The 17,348-nt window shown below is 52.4% G+C and overlaps 3 protein-coding genes across 3 annotated transcripts in view; 2 read left to right on the top strand and 1 right to left on the bottom strand.

Moving 5' to 3' along the window:
- Positions 1 to 2,555: 2,555 nt before the first annotated feature.
- LOC308142603 (uncharacterized protein) lies at positions 2,556 to 4,720 on the top strand (the record flags this gene model as incomplete). Its single annotated transcript, XM_080513103.1, has 3 exons — positions 2,556 to 2,621; positions 2,825 to 3,979; positions 4,623 to 4,720. The coding sequence occupies 2 exons, from the start codon at positions 2,556 to 2,558 to the stop codon at positions 3,476 to 3,478; spliced, it is 720 nt and encodes a 239-aa protein (XP_080369229.1). The 3' UTR covers positions 3,479 to 3,979; positions 4,623 to 4,720.
- Positions 4,453 to 11,789, bottom strand: wdr32 (WD repeat domain 32). The gene is made up of 7 exons (XM_080512824.1): positions 11,273 to 11,789; positions 9,486 to 9,599; positions 9,156 to 9,353; positions 8,555 to 8,757; positions 7,273 to 7,353; positions 7,058 to 7,203; positions 4,453 to 5,010 (listed from the first exon to the last, which is right to left on the bottom strand). Exons 1-7 carry the CDS (start codon positions 11,659 to 11,661, stop codon positions 4,639 to 4,641), a joined length of 1,503 nt encoding a protein of 500 aa, XP_080368950.1. The 5' UTR covers positions 11,662 to 11,789; the 3' UTR covers positions 4,453 to 4,638.
- Positions 11,790 to 11,955: 166 nt separating this feature from the next.
- Positions 11,956 to 17,348, top strand: part of hhipl2 (HHIP-like 2) — a gene marked incomplete at both ends in the record, with an annotated part of 18,684 nt that continues 13,291 nt past the window's right edge. The window contains 1 exon segment of the mRNA XM_080513102.1: positions 11,956 to 12,060. Coding sequence (XP_080369228.1) covers positions 11,956 to 12,060 — 105 coding nt within the window.

The following is a 17,348-nucleotide window of genomic DNA, read 5'->3' as shown; positions in this document are numbered from 1 at the left end:
ACTCTCTCATCCTCTCACCACCACCAACCACTCACTCTCTTATCCTCTCACTCTCTCACCACCACCAACCACTCTCTACATTCACCCTCTCACCACCACCAACCACTCTCTACATTCACCCTCTCACCACCAACAGCCACTCTCTACATTCACTCTCTCACCACCACCAACCACTCTCTACATTCACCCTCTCACCACCAACAGCCACTCACTCTCTCATCCTCTCACCACCACCAACCACTCTCTACATTCACCCTCTCACCACCAACAGCCACTCACTCTCTCATCCTCTCACCACCACCAACCACTCTCTACATTCACCCTCTCACCACCACCAACCACTCTCTACATTCACCCTCTCACCACCACCAACCACTCACTCTTATCCTCTCACTCTCTCACCACCACCAACCACTCTCTACATTCACTCTCTCACCACCACCAACCACTCTCTACATTCACCCTCTCACCACCACCAACCACTCTCTACATTCACCCTCTCACCACCACCAACCACTCACTCTTATCCTCTCACTCTCTCACCACCACCAACCACTCTCTACATTCACTCTCTCACCACCACCAACCACTCTCTACATTCACCCTCTCACCACCACCAACCACTCACTCTTATCCTCTCACTCTCTCACCACCACCAACCACTCTCTACATTCACTCTCTCACCACCACCAACCACTCTCTACATTCACCCTCTCACCACCACCAACCACTCACTCTTATCCTCTCACTCTCTCACCACCACCAACCACTCTCTACATTCACTCTCTCACCACCACCAACCACTCTCCATTCACCCTCTCACCACCACCAACCACTCTCTACATTCACCCTCTCACCACCACCAACCACTCTCTCCATTCACCCTCTCACCACCAACCACTCTCTACATTCACCCTCTCACCACCACCAACCACTCTCTCCATTCACCCTCTCACCACCACCAACCACTCTCTCCATTCACCCTCTCACCACCACCAACCACTCTCTACATTCACCCTCTCACCACCACCAACCACTCTCTACATTCACCCTCTCACCACCACCAACCACTCTCTACATTCACCCTCTCACCACCACCAACCATTCACCCTCTCACCACCACCAACCATTCACCCTCTCACCACCACCAACCACTCTCTACATTCACCCTCTCACCACCACCAACCACTCTCTACATTCACCCTCTCACCACCACCAACCATTCACCCTCTCACCACCACCAACCATTCACCCTCTCACCACCACCAACCACTCTCTACATTCACTCTCTCACCACCACCAACCACTCTCTACATTCACCCTCTCACCACCACCAACCACTCTCTACATTCACCCTCTCACCACCACCAACCACTCTCTACATTCACCCTCTCACCACCACCAACCATTCACCCTCTCACCACCACCAACCATTCACCCTCTCACCACCACCAACCACTCTCTACATTCACCCTCTCACCACCACCAACCACTCTCTACATTCACCCTCTCACCACCACCAACCACTCTCTACATTCACCCTCTCACCACCACCAACCACTCACTCTCTTATCCTCTCTCTCTCACCACCACCAACCACTCTCTACATTCACCCTCTCACCACCACCAACCATTCACCCTCTCACCACCACCAACCACTCTCTACATTCACCCTCTCACCACCACCAACCATTCACCCTCTCACCACCACCAACCATTCACCCTCTCACCACCACCAACCACTCTCTACATTCACCCTCTCACCACCACCAACCACTCTCTACATTCACCCTCTCACCACCACCAACCACTCACTCTCTCACTACATTCCTACAGGAAGTTCAGGGTTCAGTGTTTTGCCCGGGGACGCGTTGGCCTGTGGGCAGGAGGGATGGGAATCCAACCTGCAACCTTCCGGCCGGGAGACGAGTCAAGTCGCCCCAAATATTGAGAAATGAGAGAAAATATGAAAGAAGGAACCAAAATGTCAGAAATATTTGATTTTATTAACACACGTTCACCAGATTTAAAAAGTTTTCCTCCAGACGAGTTTCTGTTCTTAACATCAATCAGTTTCTTTTTTCAGTTTGACTGAACGACTTTATCTGCCGCGGTTCTACATCAACAGGAACAAAAGCAAAACAAAGTGAATCCAGCGTCAGGAGCCGGAGCCTCAAAGTGTTTAGTTCAACTGGTTTGGCATCAATGAACCTCCAGAGGAGGAGGAGGAGGAGGAGGAGGAGGAGGAGGAGGAGGAGAATCTTCATCAAGGCCAGTCTGCATAGTCACATGGGCTCCTCTCTCCTCGTTTCACACTGCGGAACATAAAACCTTTTCTAACAACAATGAAGGAGTGACAGCGAGGGAGGGAAAGGTCCAGAGGCGGAGGAGCATCTCGTATTATAGACGCTGCAATAATAAATAACGCTGAGGCAGTTTGAGTTCGAGAGAGAAGACTGTTCTCACGAGGACTAGACCCCGTGAAGCTACGTTCTATACTGCAGTCAGGAAACTTTAAATGGCTAAACTGTTATTACGTCACTAAAACTAGCTCAATGTGCTCCGGTAGAAAAACTAAGTTAGAGCTGGAAGAAACCAGCTGCAACGACCAAACCTGCTCTGTGTAAAACAGTGGGTGAACGTTTCATATACAGCAACAGACGGAGGAGAGGAGGAGGAGGAGGAGGAGGAGGAGGAGGAGGAGGAGGAGGAGGAGGAGGAGGAGGAGGAGGAGAAGGAGAAGGAGGAGGAGAAGAAGGAGAAGAAGAAGGAGAAGGAGAAGGAGGAGAAGGAGGAGAAGGAGGAGAAGAAGGAGAAGGAGTAGGAGAAGAAGAAGGAGAAGGAGAAGGAGGAGAAGAAGGAGGAGAAGGAGAAGAAGGAGAAGAAGGAGGAGGAGAAGAAGAAGGAGAAGAAGGAGGAGAAGGAGAAGAAGAAGAAGGAGGAGAAGGAGAAGAAGGAGAAGAAGGAGGAGGAGAAGAAGAAGGAGAAGAAGGAGAAGAAGAAGGAGGAGAAGAAGAAGGAGAAGGAGGAGAAGGAGAAGAAGGAGGAGAAGAAGAAGGAGAAGGAGGAGGAGAAGGAGAAGAAGAAGGAGAAGGAGAAGGAGGAGAAGGAGAAGGAGAAGAAGAAGAAGAAGAAGAAGAAGAAGGAGGAGAAGGAGAAGAAGAAGGAGGAGAAGAAGGAGGAGAAGGAGGAGGAGAAGAAGGAGGAGAAGAAGAAGGAGAAGGAGAAGGAGGAGGAGAAGAAGGAGAAGAAGGAGGAGAAGAAGAAGGAGAAGGAGAAGGAGGAGGAGAAGAAGGAGAAGGAGAAGAAGGAGGAGAAGGAGAAGGAGAAGGAGGAGAAGAAGAAGAAGGAGAAGAAGGAGAAGGAGAAGGAGGAGAAGGAGGAGAAGAATCCTCTCCTGATGAGGGTCAGATATCACCGGAGTGGTGAGGATGGACACATGCAGGAGGAACCAGGGGTCAAAGGTCAGATTGTATGAGCAGACAAGCAGCACCGGTGGGAAAAGGCAGGAGCAGAGCGGCAGAACCTCCGTCAGCATCGTCAGCCTCCGTCAGCCGAGACAAAACCTCCGTAGGACAGAAGTTCATATGAAAAACACATGGAACTGGTCCAGACCAGGGTCCGGACCAGTTCCAGTCAGTCTCTTAGTGTTCAGGGTCGCAGGGGATCCAGCTTCAGTCCCTCTGAGCCCCGCAGGTCTAGGGTTGGTAGAACCCCCCCTCCTAGAACTGGAGCAGGTAGAACCTCCTCCTAGAACTGGAGCAGGTAGAACCCCTCCTGCTAGAACTGGAGCAGGTAGAACCCCTTCCTGCTAGAACTGGAGCAGGTAGAACCCCTTCCTGCTAGAACTGGAGCAGGTAGAACCCCTCCTGCTAGAACTGGAGCAGGTAGAACCCCCTCCTGCTAGAACTGGAGCAGGTAGAACCCCCTCCTGCTAGAACTGGAGCAGGTAGAACCCCTCCTGCTAGAACTGGAGCAGGTAGAACCCCCTCCTGCTAGAACTGGAGCAGGTAGAACCCCCTCCTGCTAGAACTGGAGCAGGTAGAACCCCCTCCTGCTAGAACTGGAGCAGGTAGAACCCCCTCCTGCTAGAACTGGAGCAGGTAGAACCCCCTCCTGCTAGAACTGGAGCAGGTAGAACCCCCTCCTGCTAGAACTGGAGCAGGTAGAACCCCCCCTCCTAGAACTGGAGCAGGTAGAACCTCCTCCTCCTAGAACTGGAGCAGGTAGAACCCCCCCTCCTAGAACTGGAGCAGGTAGAACCCCCTCCTGCTAGAACTGGAGCAGGTAGAACCCCTTCCTGCTAGAACTGGAGCAGGTAGAACCCCCCCTCCTAGAACTGGAGCAGGTAGAACCCCCTCCTCCTAGAACTGGAGCAGGTAGAACCCCCTCCTGCTAGAACTGGAGCAGGTAGAACCCCCCCTCCTAGAACTGGAGCAGGTAGAACCCCTTCCTGCTAGAACTGGAGCAGGTAGAACCCCCCCTCCTAGAACTGGAGCAGGTAGAACCCCTTCCTCCTAGAACTGGAGCAGGTAGAACCCCCTCCTAGAACTGGAGCAGGTAGAACCCCTTCCTCCTAGAACTGGAGCAGGTAGAACCCCTTCCTCCTAGAACTGGAGCAGGTAGAACCTCCTCCTCCTAGAACTGTGGCTGGTAGAGCGCCACGCGCCCGCTGAGGCAGCCGGAGGCGAGCTGGCAGTGGGTGGGGGAGAACTTGGTGGTGAGAACCACGTCGCTGTGGGAGTAGATGGAGCGGATCTCCCGCAGGACGCTGGTCTGGACCGGCACGCAGTCGGCCAGCTCGCCGCAGCGCTCGTCGAACGCCAGCAGCCGCACGCCGTAGCCGTACGGCGAGCAGATGAGGCGGCCGTCCGGGCTGAAGCACAGCTCCTTGATGTAGCCCCGCCCCACGTTGGCCTCCTCGATGTAGTGGGTGAGGCGGAGCGAGCAGCGGGGCGACACCAGGGGCCGGGGGGGCGCCCCCTCCTGGAACTCATACACACACGTCCACTGGGGGGGGGGGGGGGGGGGAGGGGGGGGGGGGGGGGGGAGAGAGAGAGAGAGAGAGATAGATCAGAACAGTTCAACACTTTCTTTCACCTGAATGTTTATAAAACCAGAAAAAATGTTGACTGACTGACTGACTGCTGCCCCCTGCAGGCTGCCAGGTTTACTACAGAACTCTTGGTTCTCACTACAGAACTCTTGGTTCTCACTACAGAACTCTTGGTTCTCACTGCTGCCCCCTGCAGGCTGCCAGGTTTACTACAGAACTCTTGGTTCTCACTGCAGAACTCTTGGTTCTCACTACAGAACTCTTGGTTCTCACTACAGAACTCTTGGTTCTCACTACAGAACTCTTGGTTCTCACTGCTGCCCCCTGCAGGCTGCCAGGTTTACTACAGAACTCTTGGTTCTCACTGCAGAACTCTTGGTTCTCACTGCAGAACTCTTGGTTCTCACTACAGAACTCTTGGTTCTCACTGCTGCCCCCTGCAGGCTGCCAGGTTTACTACAGAACTCTTCAGGATGGTGAAATGGTCTCTGGTTCTACTTCGAGCTCCAGCAGAACATTGAGCTGCTTTCAATACCTGAGAACATTTTCTTCTCTGCTCCGAGTCTCGACATTAATGTGAGAAATGAGGAGATGAACTGCTGCTATGACTTCACTGAGTCTGCATGTTCTCCTCCTGCATGTTCTCCTCCTGCATGCTCTCCTGCTGCATGCTCTCCTCCTGCATGTTTTCCTCCTGCATGTTCTCCTGCTGCATGTTCTCCTGCTGCATGCTCTCCTCCTGCATGCTCTCCTCCTGCATGCTCTCCTGCTGCATGTTCTCCTGCTGCATGTTCTCCTGCTGCATGTTCTCCTCCTGCATGTTCTCCTGCTGCATGTTCTCCTCCTGCATGTTCTCCTCCCCTTGCATGTCCTCCCCCTGGATGTCCCCCCCTTGCATGTCCCCCCCCTGCATGTTCTCCCGCTGCATGTTCTCCTCCTGCACGTTCTCCTCCCCTTGCATGTCCTCCCCCTGGATGTCCCCCCCTTGCATGTTCTCCTGCTGCATGTTTTCCTCCTGCATGTTCTCCTCCTCATGTATGTCCTCCCCCTGCATGTTCTCCCGCTGCATGTTCTCCTCCTGCATGTTCTCCTCCTGCATGTTCTCCTCCCCTTGCATGTCCTCCCCCTGGATGTCCCCCCTTGCATGTTCTCCTCCTGCATGTTCTCCTCCCCCTGCATGTTCTCCTCCCCCTGCATGTTCTCCCGCTGCATGTTCTCCCGCTGCATGTTCTCCTCCCCTTGCATGTTCTCCTGCTGCATGTTCTCCTCCTGCATGTTTTCCTCCTGCATGTTCTCCTCCTGCATGTTCTCCTCCCCTTGCATGTCCTCCCCCTGGATGTCCCCCCCTTGCATGTCCTCCCCCTGCATGTTCTCCCGCTGCATGTTCTCCCCCTGCATGTTCTCCTCCTGCATGTTCTCCTCCCCCTGCATGTTCTCCCGCTGCATGTTCTCCTCCCCTTGCATGTCCTCCCCCTGGATGTCCCCCCCCTGCATGTTCTCCCGCTGCATGTTCTCCTCCTGCATGTTCTCCTCCCCTTGCATGTCCTCCCCCTGGATGTCCCCCCCTTGCATGTTCTCCTGCTGCATGTTCTCCTCCTCCTGTATGTCCTCCCCTTGCATGTTCTCCTGCTGCATGTTCTCCTCCTGCATGTTCTCCTCCCCTTGCATGTCCTCCCCCTGGATGTCCCCCCCTTGCATGTCCTCCCCCTGCATGTTCTCTCGCTGCATGTTCTCCCCCTGCATGTTCTCCTCCTGCATGTTCTCCTCCCCTTGCATGTTCTCCCGCTGCATGTTCTCCTCCTGCATGTTCTCCTCCCCTTGCATGTCCTCCTCCTGTATGTCCTCCCCTTGCATGTCCTCCTCCTGTATGTCCTCCCCTTGCATGTCCTCCTCCTGCATGTTCTCCTCCTGCATGTCCATTCCCCTGCATGCCCCCCCCTGCATGCCCCCCCCCCCCCCCCCCCCCTGCATGTCCCCCCCTGGACGTCCCCCTGCTCTCACCTCCTGGTCGTCCATGTTGCTGGAGCAGCGGATCAGTGTGGCCCAGCCTTTCGGGTGGAGCTGCAGAGACGTGATGCAGTTCCCTCGGTCTCGTTCTCCAGGGATCTCCGGAGTCAGAACCTCCAGACTGTTCCTGGGAGAAAGTCCTGCAGGGACAGCGTCTGGTTAGACCGACCAGGAGGTGAGCCGGGACTCACGCAGGACCAGAGTCTCACCTTCTCTGTGAGGGTGAATCTTGCTGGAGTCGTTTCCCTGGCGAGGGGCGTTGGCGGGCCTGGAAGACGACGTGCCGCCGTCTGAAACGACAACGCAGCATCGTCAAGCTTCCAACCAGCTTCTTTACAATCTCCTGAACTGCGTCAAGCTCAGGAGCCACGACAGAACGACGTGACCCCGAGTGAGTCGGACGGCGAAATAGTGAAATAATGATCGAGAGTTTGACATTTCCCTTGTTGTGGTTCAGAGAAGACGTGGTGAACGACAGACCTTCACAAAAACTAAACGACGACTCCAGAAAATGACCCCAATCTCAACAGAAACCTATTCTAATGAAACCTTGTGGAGTAAAATCCAGTGAAATGTCCAGAAGCTTCTCCTGCACTGTTGCATTCTGGGAGTTTTTGACAGGTCGGCTGGCTGGTCTTCAATGTTTGACCCTCTGGTGGAGATGAAGGTCATTGTTTTACCTGGAGGTCAAATCAGACCTGAAAAGGGTTTTATTGGACGTTACAGGAGGACGTCGTCTCTGGTCTGAACAAACAGGAGGAGCTTCACAGGGAAGCTCCTCCCCCTGCTGTCCAAACAAAACTCTGACGTTTGACATGGTTACAACTGATCATGTGATCGAAGCGTCAGGAAACCGACTGATCAGATGAAAACACGAAATCAAACCAAAAGCAGTGATTGAAGTCAAAAGTCAGTTTGGTACAGATGGTTTGAAACGACGGAGCAGTGACACACTGTTCTGGTCCTCAGGGGTCAGAGGTGAGGTGAGGGTGAGAGGTGAGGAGTCAGGGTGAGAGGTCAGGGTGAGAGGTGAGGAGTCAGGTGAGAGGTCAGGGTGAGAGGTCAGGGGTCAGAGGTGAGGTGAGGGTGAGAGGTCAGGAGTCAGGGTGAGAGGTGAGGGTGAGAGGTGAGGAGTCAGGGTGAGAGGTGAGGGTGAGAGGTCAGGAGTCAGGGTGAGAGGTCAGGGTGAGAGGTGAGGGTGAGAGGTCAGGAGTCAGGGTGAGAGGTGAGGGTGAGAGGTCAGGAGTCAGGGTGAGAGGTCAGGGTGAGAGGTGAGGGTGAGAGGTCAGGAGTCAGGGTGAGAGGTCAGGGTGAGAGGTGAGGAGTCAGTGTGAGAGGTCAGAGGTCAGAGGTGAGGTGAGGGTGAGAGGTCAGGGTCAGGGTGAGAGGTGAGGGTGAGAGGTCAGGGGTCAGAGGTGAGGTGAGGGCGAGAGGTCAGGAGTCAGGGTGAGAGGTCAGGATGAGGGGTGAGAGGTCAGAGGTCAGGGTTACCTGAGGTGAGGGGCGTCCGGCGGGCTCGCAGCATGCGGTAGCTGCCCACCTCCAGTGACTGCGTGAGGTCCAGGTCATGCAGGATGAGCAGGTACCCCGAGGAGGTGGAGATCAGCATCTTGGAGCAGTCGGGCGTCAGACGCATCCTCATCAGGTAGCGGGTGTGGAAGAACTTCTTGTGAGGGCAGCCGTCTTCTGTGAACCTGCAGAGCAACGCAACCCCACGAGGGCCGGCCAATCACAGTCGAGTAACTGAACCTGCTGACGGCCAATCACAGTCGAGTAACTCAACCTGCTGACGGCCAATCACAGTGGAGTAACTCAACCTGCTGACGGCCAATCACAGTGGAGTAACTGAACCTGCTGACGGCCAATCACAGTCGAGTAACTGAACCTGCTGACGGCCAATCACAGTGGAGTAACTCAACCTGCTGACGGCCAATCACAGTCGAGTAACTGAACCTGCTGACGGCCAATCACAGTCGAGTAACTCAACCTGCTGATGGCCAATCACAGTGGAGTAACTCAACCTGCTGACGGCCAATCACCAATTCAGTGAAATGTTGATTATTGCCGACTCAGCACGCCGCCCCAGACGGACCTGTTGGTGTCCCAGGTGATGACGTTGCCGTCGAAGCCGGAGGTGACCAGGAGGCGGGTGTTGGTGTCGTACTCGATGTTCTTCACCCAGCTGGCGTGGCCGTGCAGCGAGCACACCTTGGAGTTCAGCTTGCGGAGGTCCCACAATGCAATGGTGGTGTCATCGGAGCAGGTGGCGAACAAACGGTTGTCCAGAAACCTGCAGACGGGGACAGACGGGGACAGACGGGGACAGACGGGGACAGACGGAGACAGACGGGGACAGACGGAGACAGACGTCACGGCGCTGAAACCGCTGCGTCGCGGCTTCAACCGGAGGAAACGGTCAGACCTGATGTTGTTGACGCAGTCCTCATGGGCCTCCGTCAGCGTCTTGATGTGTCGCGACGACACGGGATCGAACAGCAGAACCTCGGTTTGCTCACAGGCCACCGTCAGCACTGACCTGAGAGAGAGAGAGAGAGAGAGAGAGAGAGAGTGAGAGAGAGTCTCCACCTCATTCGTCATCACGTTCTCCACCACCAATGAGATCAGTTTCTCTGGAGTGTCTCCACTGCAGGAGGTCACTGCATGAAGTCACTGCATGAGGTCACTGCATGAAGCCACTACAGGAGGTCCCTGCATGAAGCCATTGCATGAAGTCACTGCAGGAGGTCATTGCATGAGGTCACTGCATGAATTCACTGCATGAATTCACTTCAGGAAGTCACTGCAGGAGGTCCCTGCATGAAGCCATTGCATGAGGTCACTGCATGAAGTCACTGCATGAATTCACTTCAGGAAGTCACTACAGGAGGTCCCTGCATGAAGCCATTGCATGAAGTCACTGCAGGAGGTCATTGCATGAGGTCACTGCATGAAGTCACTGCATGAATTCACTGCATGAATTCACTTCAGGAAGTCACTGCAGGAGGTCCCTGCATGAAGCCATTGCATGAGGTCACTGCATGAAGTCACTGCATGAATTCACTTCAGGAAGTCACTGCAGGAGGTCCCTGCATGAAGCCATTGCATGAAGTCACTGCATGAGGTCACTGCATGAAGTCACTGCACGAAGTCATTGCATGAGGTCACTGCACGAAGTCATTGCATGAAGTCACTGCAGGAGGTCACTGCATGAATTCACTTCAGGAAGTCACTGCAGGAGGTCCCTGCATGAAGCCATTGCATGAAGTCACTGCAGGAGGTCACTGCATGAAGTCATTGCATGAGGTCACTGCATTAAGTCATTGCATGAGGTCACTGCGGGAGGTCACTGCATGAACCATGGCATGAGGTCACTGCATGTAGTCACTGCATGAATTCACTTCAGGAAGTCACTGCAGGAGGTCCCTGCATGAAGCCATTGCATGAAGTCACTGCAGGAGGTCACTGTATGAGGTCTCCGCAGGAGGTCACTGCATGAAACCACTGCATGAAGTCACTACAGGAGGTCACTGCATGAAGTCATTGCATGAGGTCACTGCGGGAGGTCACTGCATGAACCATGGCATGAAGTCACTGCGGGAGGTCACTGCGGGAGGTCATTGCAGGAGGTCACCGCATTAAGTCACTGCAGGAATTCATTGCATGATGTCACTGCATGAGACCACTGCAGGTCACAGACTCCACCCAGATTAGAGCTTGACCCCGATCGTCTGCAGGATCCTGCTGAGTCAGCTCGACTGTCTGGAGGAGCTTTAAATCACTTAATCACTCAGACTTTACTACGTACTTCACTTCTCTACAAACTTTACCTCACCACCTGCAAACACTTTCCCTGTGGGAGTAATAAAGCCTAGCCTACCCTACTCTACCCTACCCTACCCTACCCTACTCTACCCTACCCTACTCTACTCTACTCTACTCTACACAGCTCAGCTGGATGTTACCATGTTAGATGAGCTTCAATGATCCTCAATAAGCTTCAGTGTAAACCCCCAGACCTAAACCAGAACCCCTCCAGACCTCCTGCAGAACCCCTCTAGACCCCCACCAGAACCCCTCTAGACCCCCAGACCTCCACCAGAATCCCTCTAGACCCCCAGACCTCCTCCTGCAGAACCCCTCCAGACCCCCACCAGAACCACTCCAGACCTCCATCAGAACCCCCCCCCCCCCCAGGCCCCCGAGGCTCACCCGTCCGGGGAGTACTCCAGGTTGAACACGGCTCCGTGGGTCTGGGTACTGAGGTTGACGGACTCCACGGCGGGGTTCATGGAGCAGTACAGGCTGGTCATGGTCCTGAAGTTGTCCCGGGCGGGGTCCACAAACACCCCCCGTCTGATAGTCCTGCTCTGCAGCCAGGAGAACAGGCTGGGTCCCCGGCAAGCCTCGGTGCTCTCCGCCGGCGGAGCCGCGGGGGTCTGGCTGCCGGGGTCCTGCTGCTGGGGGGCGGCGGGGGGCTCCGGGCCGAGCTCCCCCCGGCTCCCCGGGCCCTCCCGGGCCATGTCCTCGTCCTGGTCCTGGTCCGAGTCGTCGCAGTCGCCGTGCGGCCTGTCCTGCGGCTCGTCGGCGTCCTCGCTCATCGCGTCTCCTCCGGCGGCTCCACGCCGAGCTCTGCGGGGAAAAGTGGACCGAGTCCGGTCACCTGCTGCGCATGAAACCGCCTCTCTGTGCGCCCTGCTAGGCTGCCATGGCCGGGGGGGGGGGGGGGGGGGGGGGGGGGGGGGGGGGCGCCTTGTCCGGGGGCTTTTATCTGCCTCCACCGGGGGCTTTAAACTGCCTCCGTCGGGGCTGTCGGCTCCTCCGCCGGGGCTTTCGGCTGCCGCAGCCCGGGGGGTTTCACCGCCTTGGCCGGGGGCTCCTCGGGGGCTTCGGGGATGTTTGGACCGGGTCGGGTTGCCAGGTTCGGACGCCTTATCCGCGCCAGTCAAAGCAAACAGTCGCAGCTCGGATCCGACCGGAAGAGAAGCTGCGCCTTCAGAGTAAGACTCGACGTTTTCCTCAGGACCAGCAGCGCGCCCGCCTCATGGTTAATATATGTTCCTTACGGTTCGTCTAACCGCATTTTTAGTAATAATTTCATTCTCGATCCAGCCTCGTGAGTCATTCATGCAACCTGTTATCTCACAAATATAAATCATAATCCATTGTGTCGCGAACCGTGAACCGGATGTTTTATGTTGAAAGTCACTATCTTCACCCGTTTCAGTCTCACCAAAACAAATGAAACGTTAAGATATGACGAGTTCACGTTTCCGGTTACCATCGTCGCCTCTTCACACTGACTGCTGCCACCTAGTGGACAAACCCTGTACCTATATTTCTTTTCCACAATGTTTTTTTGTTGTTGTTCTTGTTTTCAGCATTCATACAGATAAAACCCTTTGTTGTACATTTATTTTTCTTTTTGTCTTAAACAAATAAAAAAACAACCCACCCCTCCCCCACACATAAAACCAACTTCCCTCTCGTAGTCTGTCTTCTGATAGAACATAATATAACATCATTGGCTTGAGTATGATTTAAAAATGCTAAATAAAGAAAGCGATGAGCGATAAATACATTTCCAGAATAATAATAACAACAAAGAAGTTTAACAATAGACAAATAATATTAATGCGTTCAGCTTCGTTCTAGTATTTAGCGTCGTTTTGGAATTTTTTTTTTTTCTTCTTTTTTTTCATTGCAGCATTGAAAGCCTTTGCTGACTGGAACCATCATAAACATAATGCCACAGGAGAATTGTATACTGCCACTACTCTGTTTTCCTTTTTTTGTTTTTTTTTTAATTAAAAGAAAGAGATTTTTAAATACATTACAGTCATTCCAATGTGTTTTTATAGAGAAAGTAGAAAAGCCCAACATCCACATGAGCAGCAGGTTTGTTTGCGACTGTGGAAAGAAAAACTCCCAACAGGAGAAACATTTTCAGAAACCAGAGTCAGAGGTGGAGGAAGTCTGAGGACCGGTTGGGGTGAAAGGATGGAGGAGAGAGGAGAGGGGGAGGGAGGGGAGGAGAGGAGAGGAGGAGAGAGGAGAGGAGAGGAGAGGAGGGGAGGGAAGACAGAGATAGACTTGGTGGGGAAATACATACAATACCCTTGTTAGTGCTACATACATTTTTTTTTCTTTTTGATAATACCACCACAGTGATCTAAATATTTTCCAACTGCCATGAGATCAAACCAGCCTGAGCAACAACAGAGCAAAAAAAACAAAATAATCACAACAATTATAACAAAAGCAAAAACAAAAGGACATAAAACAAATAAATAAATAAATAAACAAAAACAAACAAACACAACAACAACAAAAACAAACAAACACAACAACAACAAAAGCAAACAACCACTTGATTTTGATAATTAACAGAACAATCTCGTCAATGAGGAGTGGAAGTGTGTGTGTGTGTGTGTGTGTGTGTGTGTGTGTGTGTGTGTGTGTGTGTGTGTGTGTGTGTGTGTGTGTGTGTGTGTGTGTGTGTGCGTGTGTGTGTGTGTGTGTGTGTGTGTGTGTGTGTGTGTGGTTTGTCCTCTGGATGTGAATGTTGTTGTTTTGGATTTTAACTGGAAGCTGAAGAGCAGCTTCAGCAACAGACTGATTCAACACGCTGCTCTAAGGAACGTTACAGGAAGTCGTTCCTCCCCGCGGCAATAAGACTTTTTAACTCTTCCACCTCCGTCAGAGCTTCAAACATCACCTGGACTAAATTACATTGATACTTATATTATATATTTCATATTGCATATTGCATGTACATATACAAACATTTATACATGTGCAAGTACACTATTACCATGGTATTATTATTATAAGTATACTATTACTATTGGTATTATTATTATTATTATTATTACTGATATATATATATATAGTTATTGTTATTGTTATTTTATTGCTACCATATTGTTATTGTTATTTTTTTGCTACCATTATTAGTAGTACTATACACAAGTATTACACACTATTACACATTGTTATTATCTGTATTATTGTTATTATTATTATATAATGCCTACTTCTAATGGCTCTGCCACTGCACCTTACTATTTATTTATCTTGCTTTTATCTCGTCTTATTTCTAAGTGCCCATGTTCCGTTCTGTGTTTTACTTTATGCCTTGTACCCAGATATTTTAATTTTTTAATTTTTTACTTTTATTACTATTCTATTGTATTTTATAATATTCGTATGAACCAGATTGCTGCAACAAAACAATTTCCCTTTGGGGATGAATAAAGTAATTATCTATCTATCTATCTATCTATCTATCTATCTATCTATCTATCTATCTATCTATCTATCTATCTATCTATCTATCTATCTATCTATCTATCTATCTATCTATCTATCTATCTACCTACCTATCTATCTATCTATCTATCTATCTATCTATCTATCTATCTATCTATCTATCTACCTATCTATCTATCTATCTATCTATCTATCTATCTATCTATCTATCTATCTATCTATCTATCTATCTATCTATCTATCTATCTACCTACCTATCTATCTATCTATCTATCTATCTATCTATCTATCTATCTATCTATCTATCTATCTATCTATCTAAGTGGCATTTTCTCAGTTTTCCTCTTCTTGAAACTCTTTTATATCGTCACTCCTGAGGAAATCGTCAAATGGATTCCAAATATGCTCATAGACTTCCAGTTTGTCTTTTAATATGTACGTTATTCTTTCCAGGGATTTAAGTTTTTCATGAACTTTTCTTCCACTAAAAAGTTCATTAAAAAAACAGTGATATAGTATATATATATATATATATATATATATATATATATATATATATATATTTATTTAAAACACACACACACACACACACACACACACACACACACACACACACACACACACACACACACACACACACACACACACATACACCCTGACTCTGCAACCCCCTTGAACTGCAACCTTATCGTGGTGGGGGAGTTTGAGCACCCGAATGACCCTCGGAGCTATGTTGCCGGGGGGCTTGTTCAAACCACCCCTATGGATACACACACGAGGAGCACGGAGACGTCGCCCGGTTTGGCGCAGCCGGGGCCACACCCTGGAGCCAGGCCCGGGGTGGAGGCTCGCACGCGAGCGCCTGGTGGCCGGGTTCTTGCCCGCGGGACTCGGCCGGGCTCAGCCCGAAGGGACGACACGGGCCCCTCCCCCTCATCCTCCTGTGGACCCACCACCCACAGAGGCTGCCGTAGGAGTCGGGTGCAGTGTGGATTGGGTGGCAGTCGACAGCAGGGGCCTCGACGACCCGATCCCCGGACACAGACTCTGACTTTGGGGACATGGAATGTGACCTCGCTGGGGGGGAAGGAGCCCGAGCTTGTGAGGGAGGCTGAGAGAAACAGTCTAGATATAGTCGGGCTCACCTCCACTCACAGCTTGGACTCTGGAACCCAGCTCCTCCACAGGGGCTGGACACTCCACTTCTCTGGAGTTGCCCGCGGTGTAAGGCGGCGGGCTGGAGTGGGCTTGCTTATTGCCCCACAGCTCAGCCGCCATGTGTTGGAGTTCACCCCGGTGAACGAGAGGATTGCGTCCCTACGCCTTCAAGTAGGGGACAGGTCTCTGACTGTTGTCTCGGCCTATGCACCGAACAGCAGTTCAGAGTACCCAACCTTCTTGGAGTCCCTGGGAGGGGTGCTGGATAGTGCCCCAACTGGGGACTCCATTGTTCTCCTGGGGGACTTCAACGCCCACGTGGGCAATGACAGCGAGACTTGGAAGGGGGTGATTGGGAGGAACGGCCTCCCCGATCTGAACCCGAGTGGTGTTCTGTTATTGGACTTCTGTGCCAGTCACAGTTTGTCCATAACAAACACCATGTTTGAGCACAGGGGTGTCCATAAGTGCACATGGCACCAGGACACCCTAGGCCGGAGGTCAATGATAGACTTTGTGGTCGTGTCATCTGATCTCTGGCCGCGTGTCTTGGACACTCGGGTAAAGAGAGGGGCAGAGCTGTCAACTGATCACCACCTGGTGGTGAGTTGGATGCGCTGGACCGGGAGGAGGCCAGATAGACTCGGCAGGCCCAAACGTGTTATGAGGGTCTGCTGGGAACATCTGGCCGAGCCCTCCGTCCGTGCAGTCTTCAACTCCCACCTCCAGGAGAGCTTCTCACAGATCCCGAGGGAGGTTGGAGACATTGAGTCCGAGTGGACCATGTTCTCCACTTCCATTGTTGAAGCTGCTGCTCGGAGCTGTGGCCGCAGGGTCTCTGGCGCCTGTCGTGGCGGCAATCCCCGAACCCGGTGGTGGACACCGGAAGTAAGGGATGCCGTCAAGTTGAAGAAGGAGTCCTACCGGGCACTGTTAGCTCATAGGACTCCCGAGGCAATCGACAGGTACCGGCAGGCCAAGCGAGCTGCAGCCCGGGCTGTGGTGGAGGCAAAAACTCGGGTCTGGGAGGAGTTCGGAGAGGCCATGGAGGACGACTTTCGGTCGGCCTCGAGGAAATTCTGGCAAACCGTCCGGCGCCTTAGGCGGGTGAAGCAGTTCTCCACCAACACTGTTTACAGTGGAAGTGGGGAGCTGTTGACCTCAACTGGGGATATCGTTGGGCGGTGGAAGGAATACTTCGAGGACCTCCTCAATCCCACCACCACGTCTTCCATTGGGGAAGCAGAGGCTGGGTTCTCAGAGGTGGACTCGTCCATTTCCCAAGCTGAAGTCACCAAGGTTGTTGTGAAGCTCCTCGGTGGCAAGGCACCGGGAGTGGATGAGATTCACCCAGAGTTCCTTAAGTCTCTGGATGTGCTGGGACTGTCGTGGGTGACTCGTCTCTGCAACATCGCGTGGCGGGGGGGGGGGGGGGCAGTACCTCTGGACTGGCAGACCGGGGTGGTGGTCCCTCTCTTTAAGAAGGGGGATCGGAGGGTGTGTTCCAACTACAGAGGGATCACACTCCTCAGCCTCCCCGGGAAAGTCTATTCCAGGGTACTGGAGAGGAGGGTCCGGCCGTTAGTCGAACCTCGGATCCAAGAGGAACAATGCGGTTTTCGTCCTGGTCGTGGAACACTGGACCAGCTCTATACCCTCCACCAGGTGCTCCTGATGGTGGAACACTGGACCAGCTCTATACCCTCCACCAGGTTCTCCTGATGGTGGAACACTGGACCAGCTCTATACCCTCCACCAGGTTCTCCTGATGGTGGAACACTGGACCAGCTCTATACCCTCCACCAGGTTCTCCTGATGGTGGAACACTGGACCAGCTCTATACCCTCCACCAGGTGCT

Source organism: Blennius ocellaris (assembly GCF_963422515.1).
Source record: "Blennius ocellaris genome assembly, chromosome: 17".
NCBI lineage: Eukaryota > Metazoa > Chordata > Actinopteri > Blenniiformes > Blenniidae > Blennius > Blennius ocellaris.
This window is presented reverse-complemented; position numbering and strand designations above follow the sequence as displayed.

What these genes read in the sequence shown, in the direction of transcription:
- wdr32 (XM_080512824.1), bottom strand. Translation starts at nt 11,661, where the DNA reads ATGAGCGAGGACGCCGACGAGCCGCAGGACAGGCCGCACGGCGACTGC. An exon ending in GATTCACCCTCACAGAGAAG is followed by an intron (nt 7,204 to 7,272) that starts GTGAGACTCTGG and finishes CTGTCCCTGCAG; the next exon opens with GACTTTCTCCCAGGAACAGT. An exon ending in GCAACATGGACGACCAGGAG is followed by an intron (nt 5,011 to 7,057) that starts GTGAGAGCAGGG and finishes CCCCCCCCCCAG; the next exon opens with TGGACGTGTGTGTATGAGTT.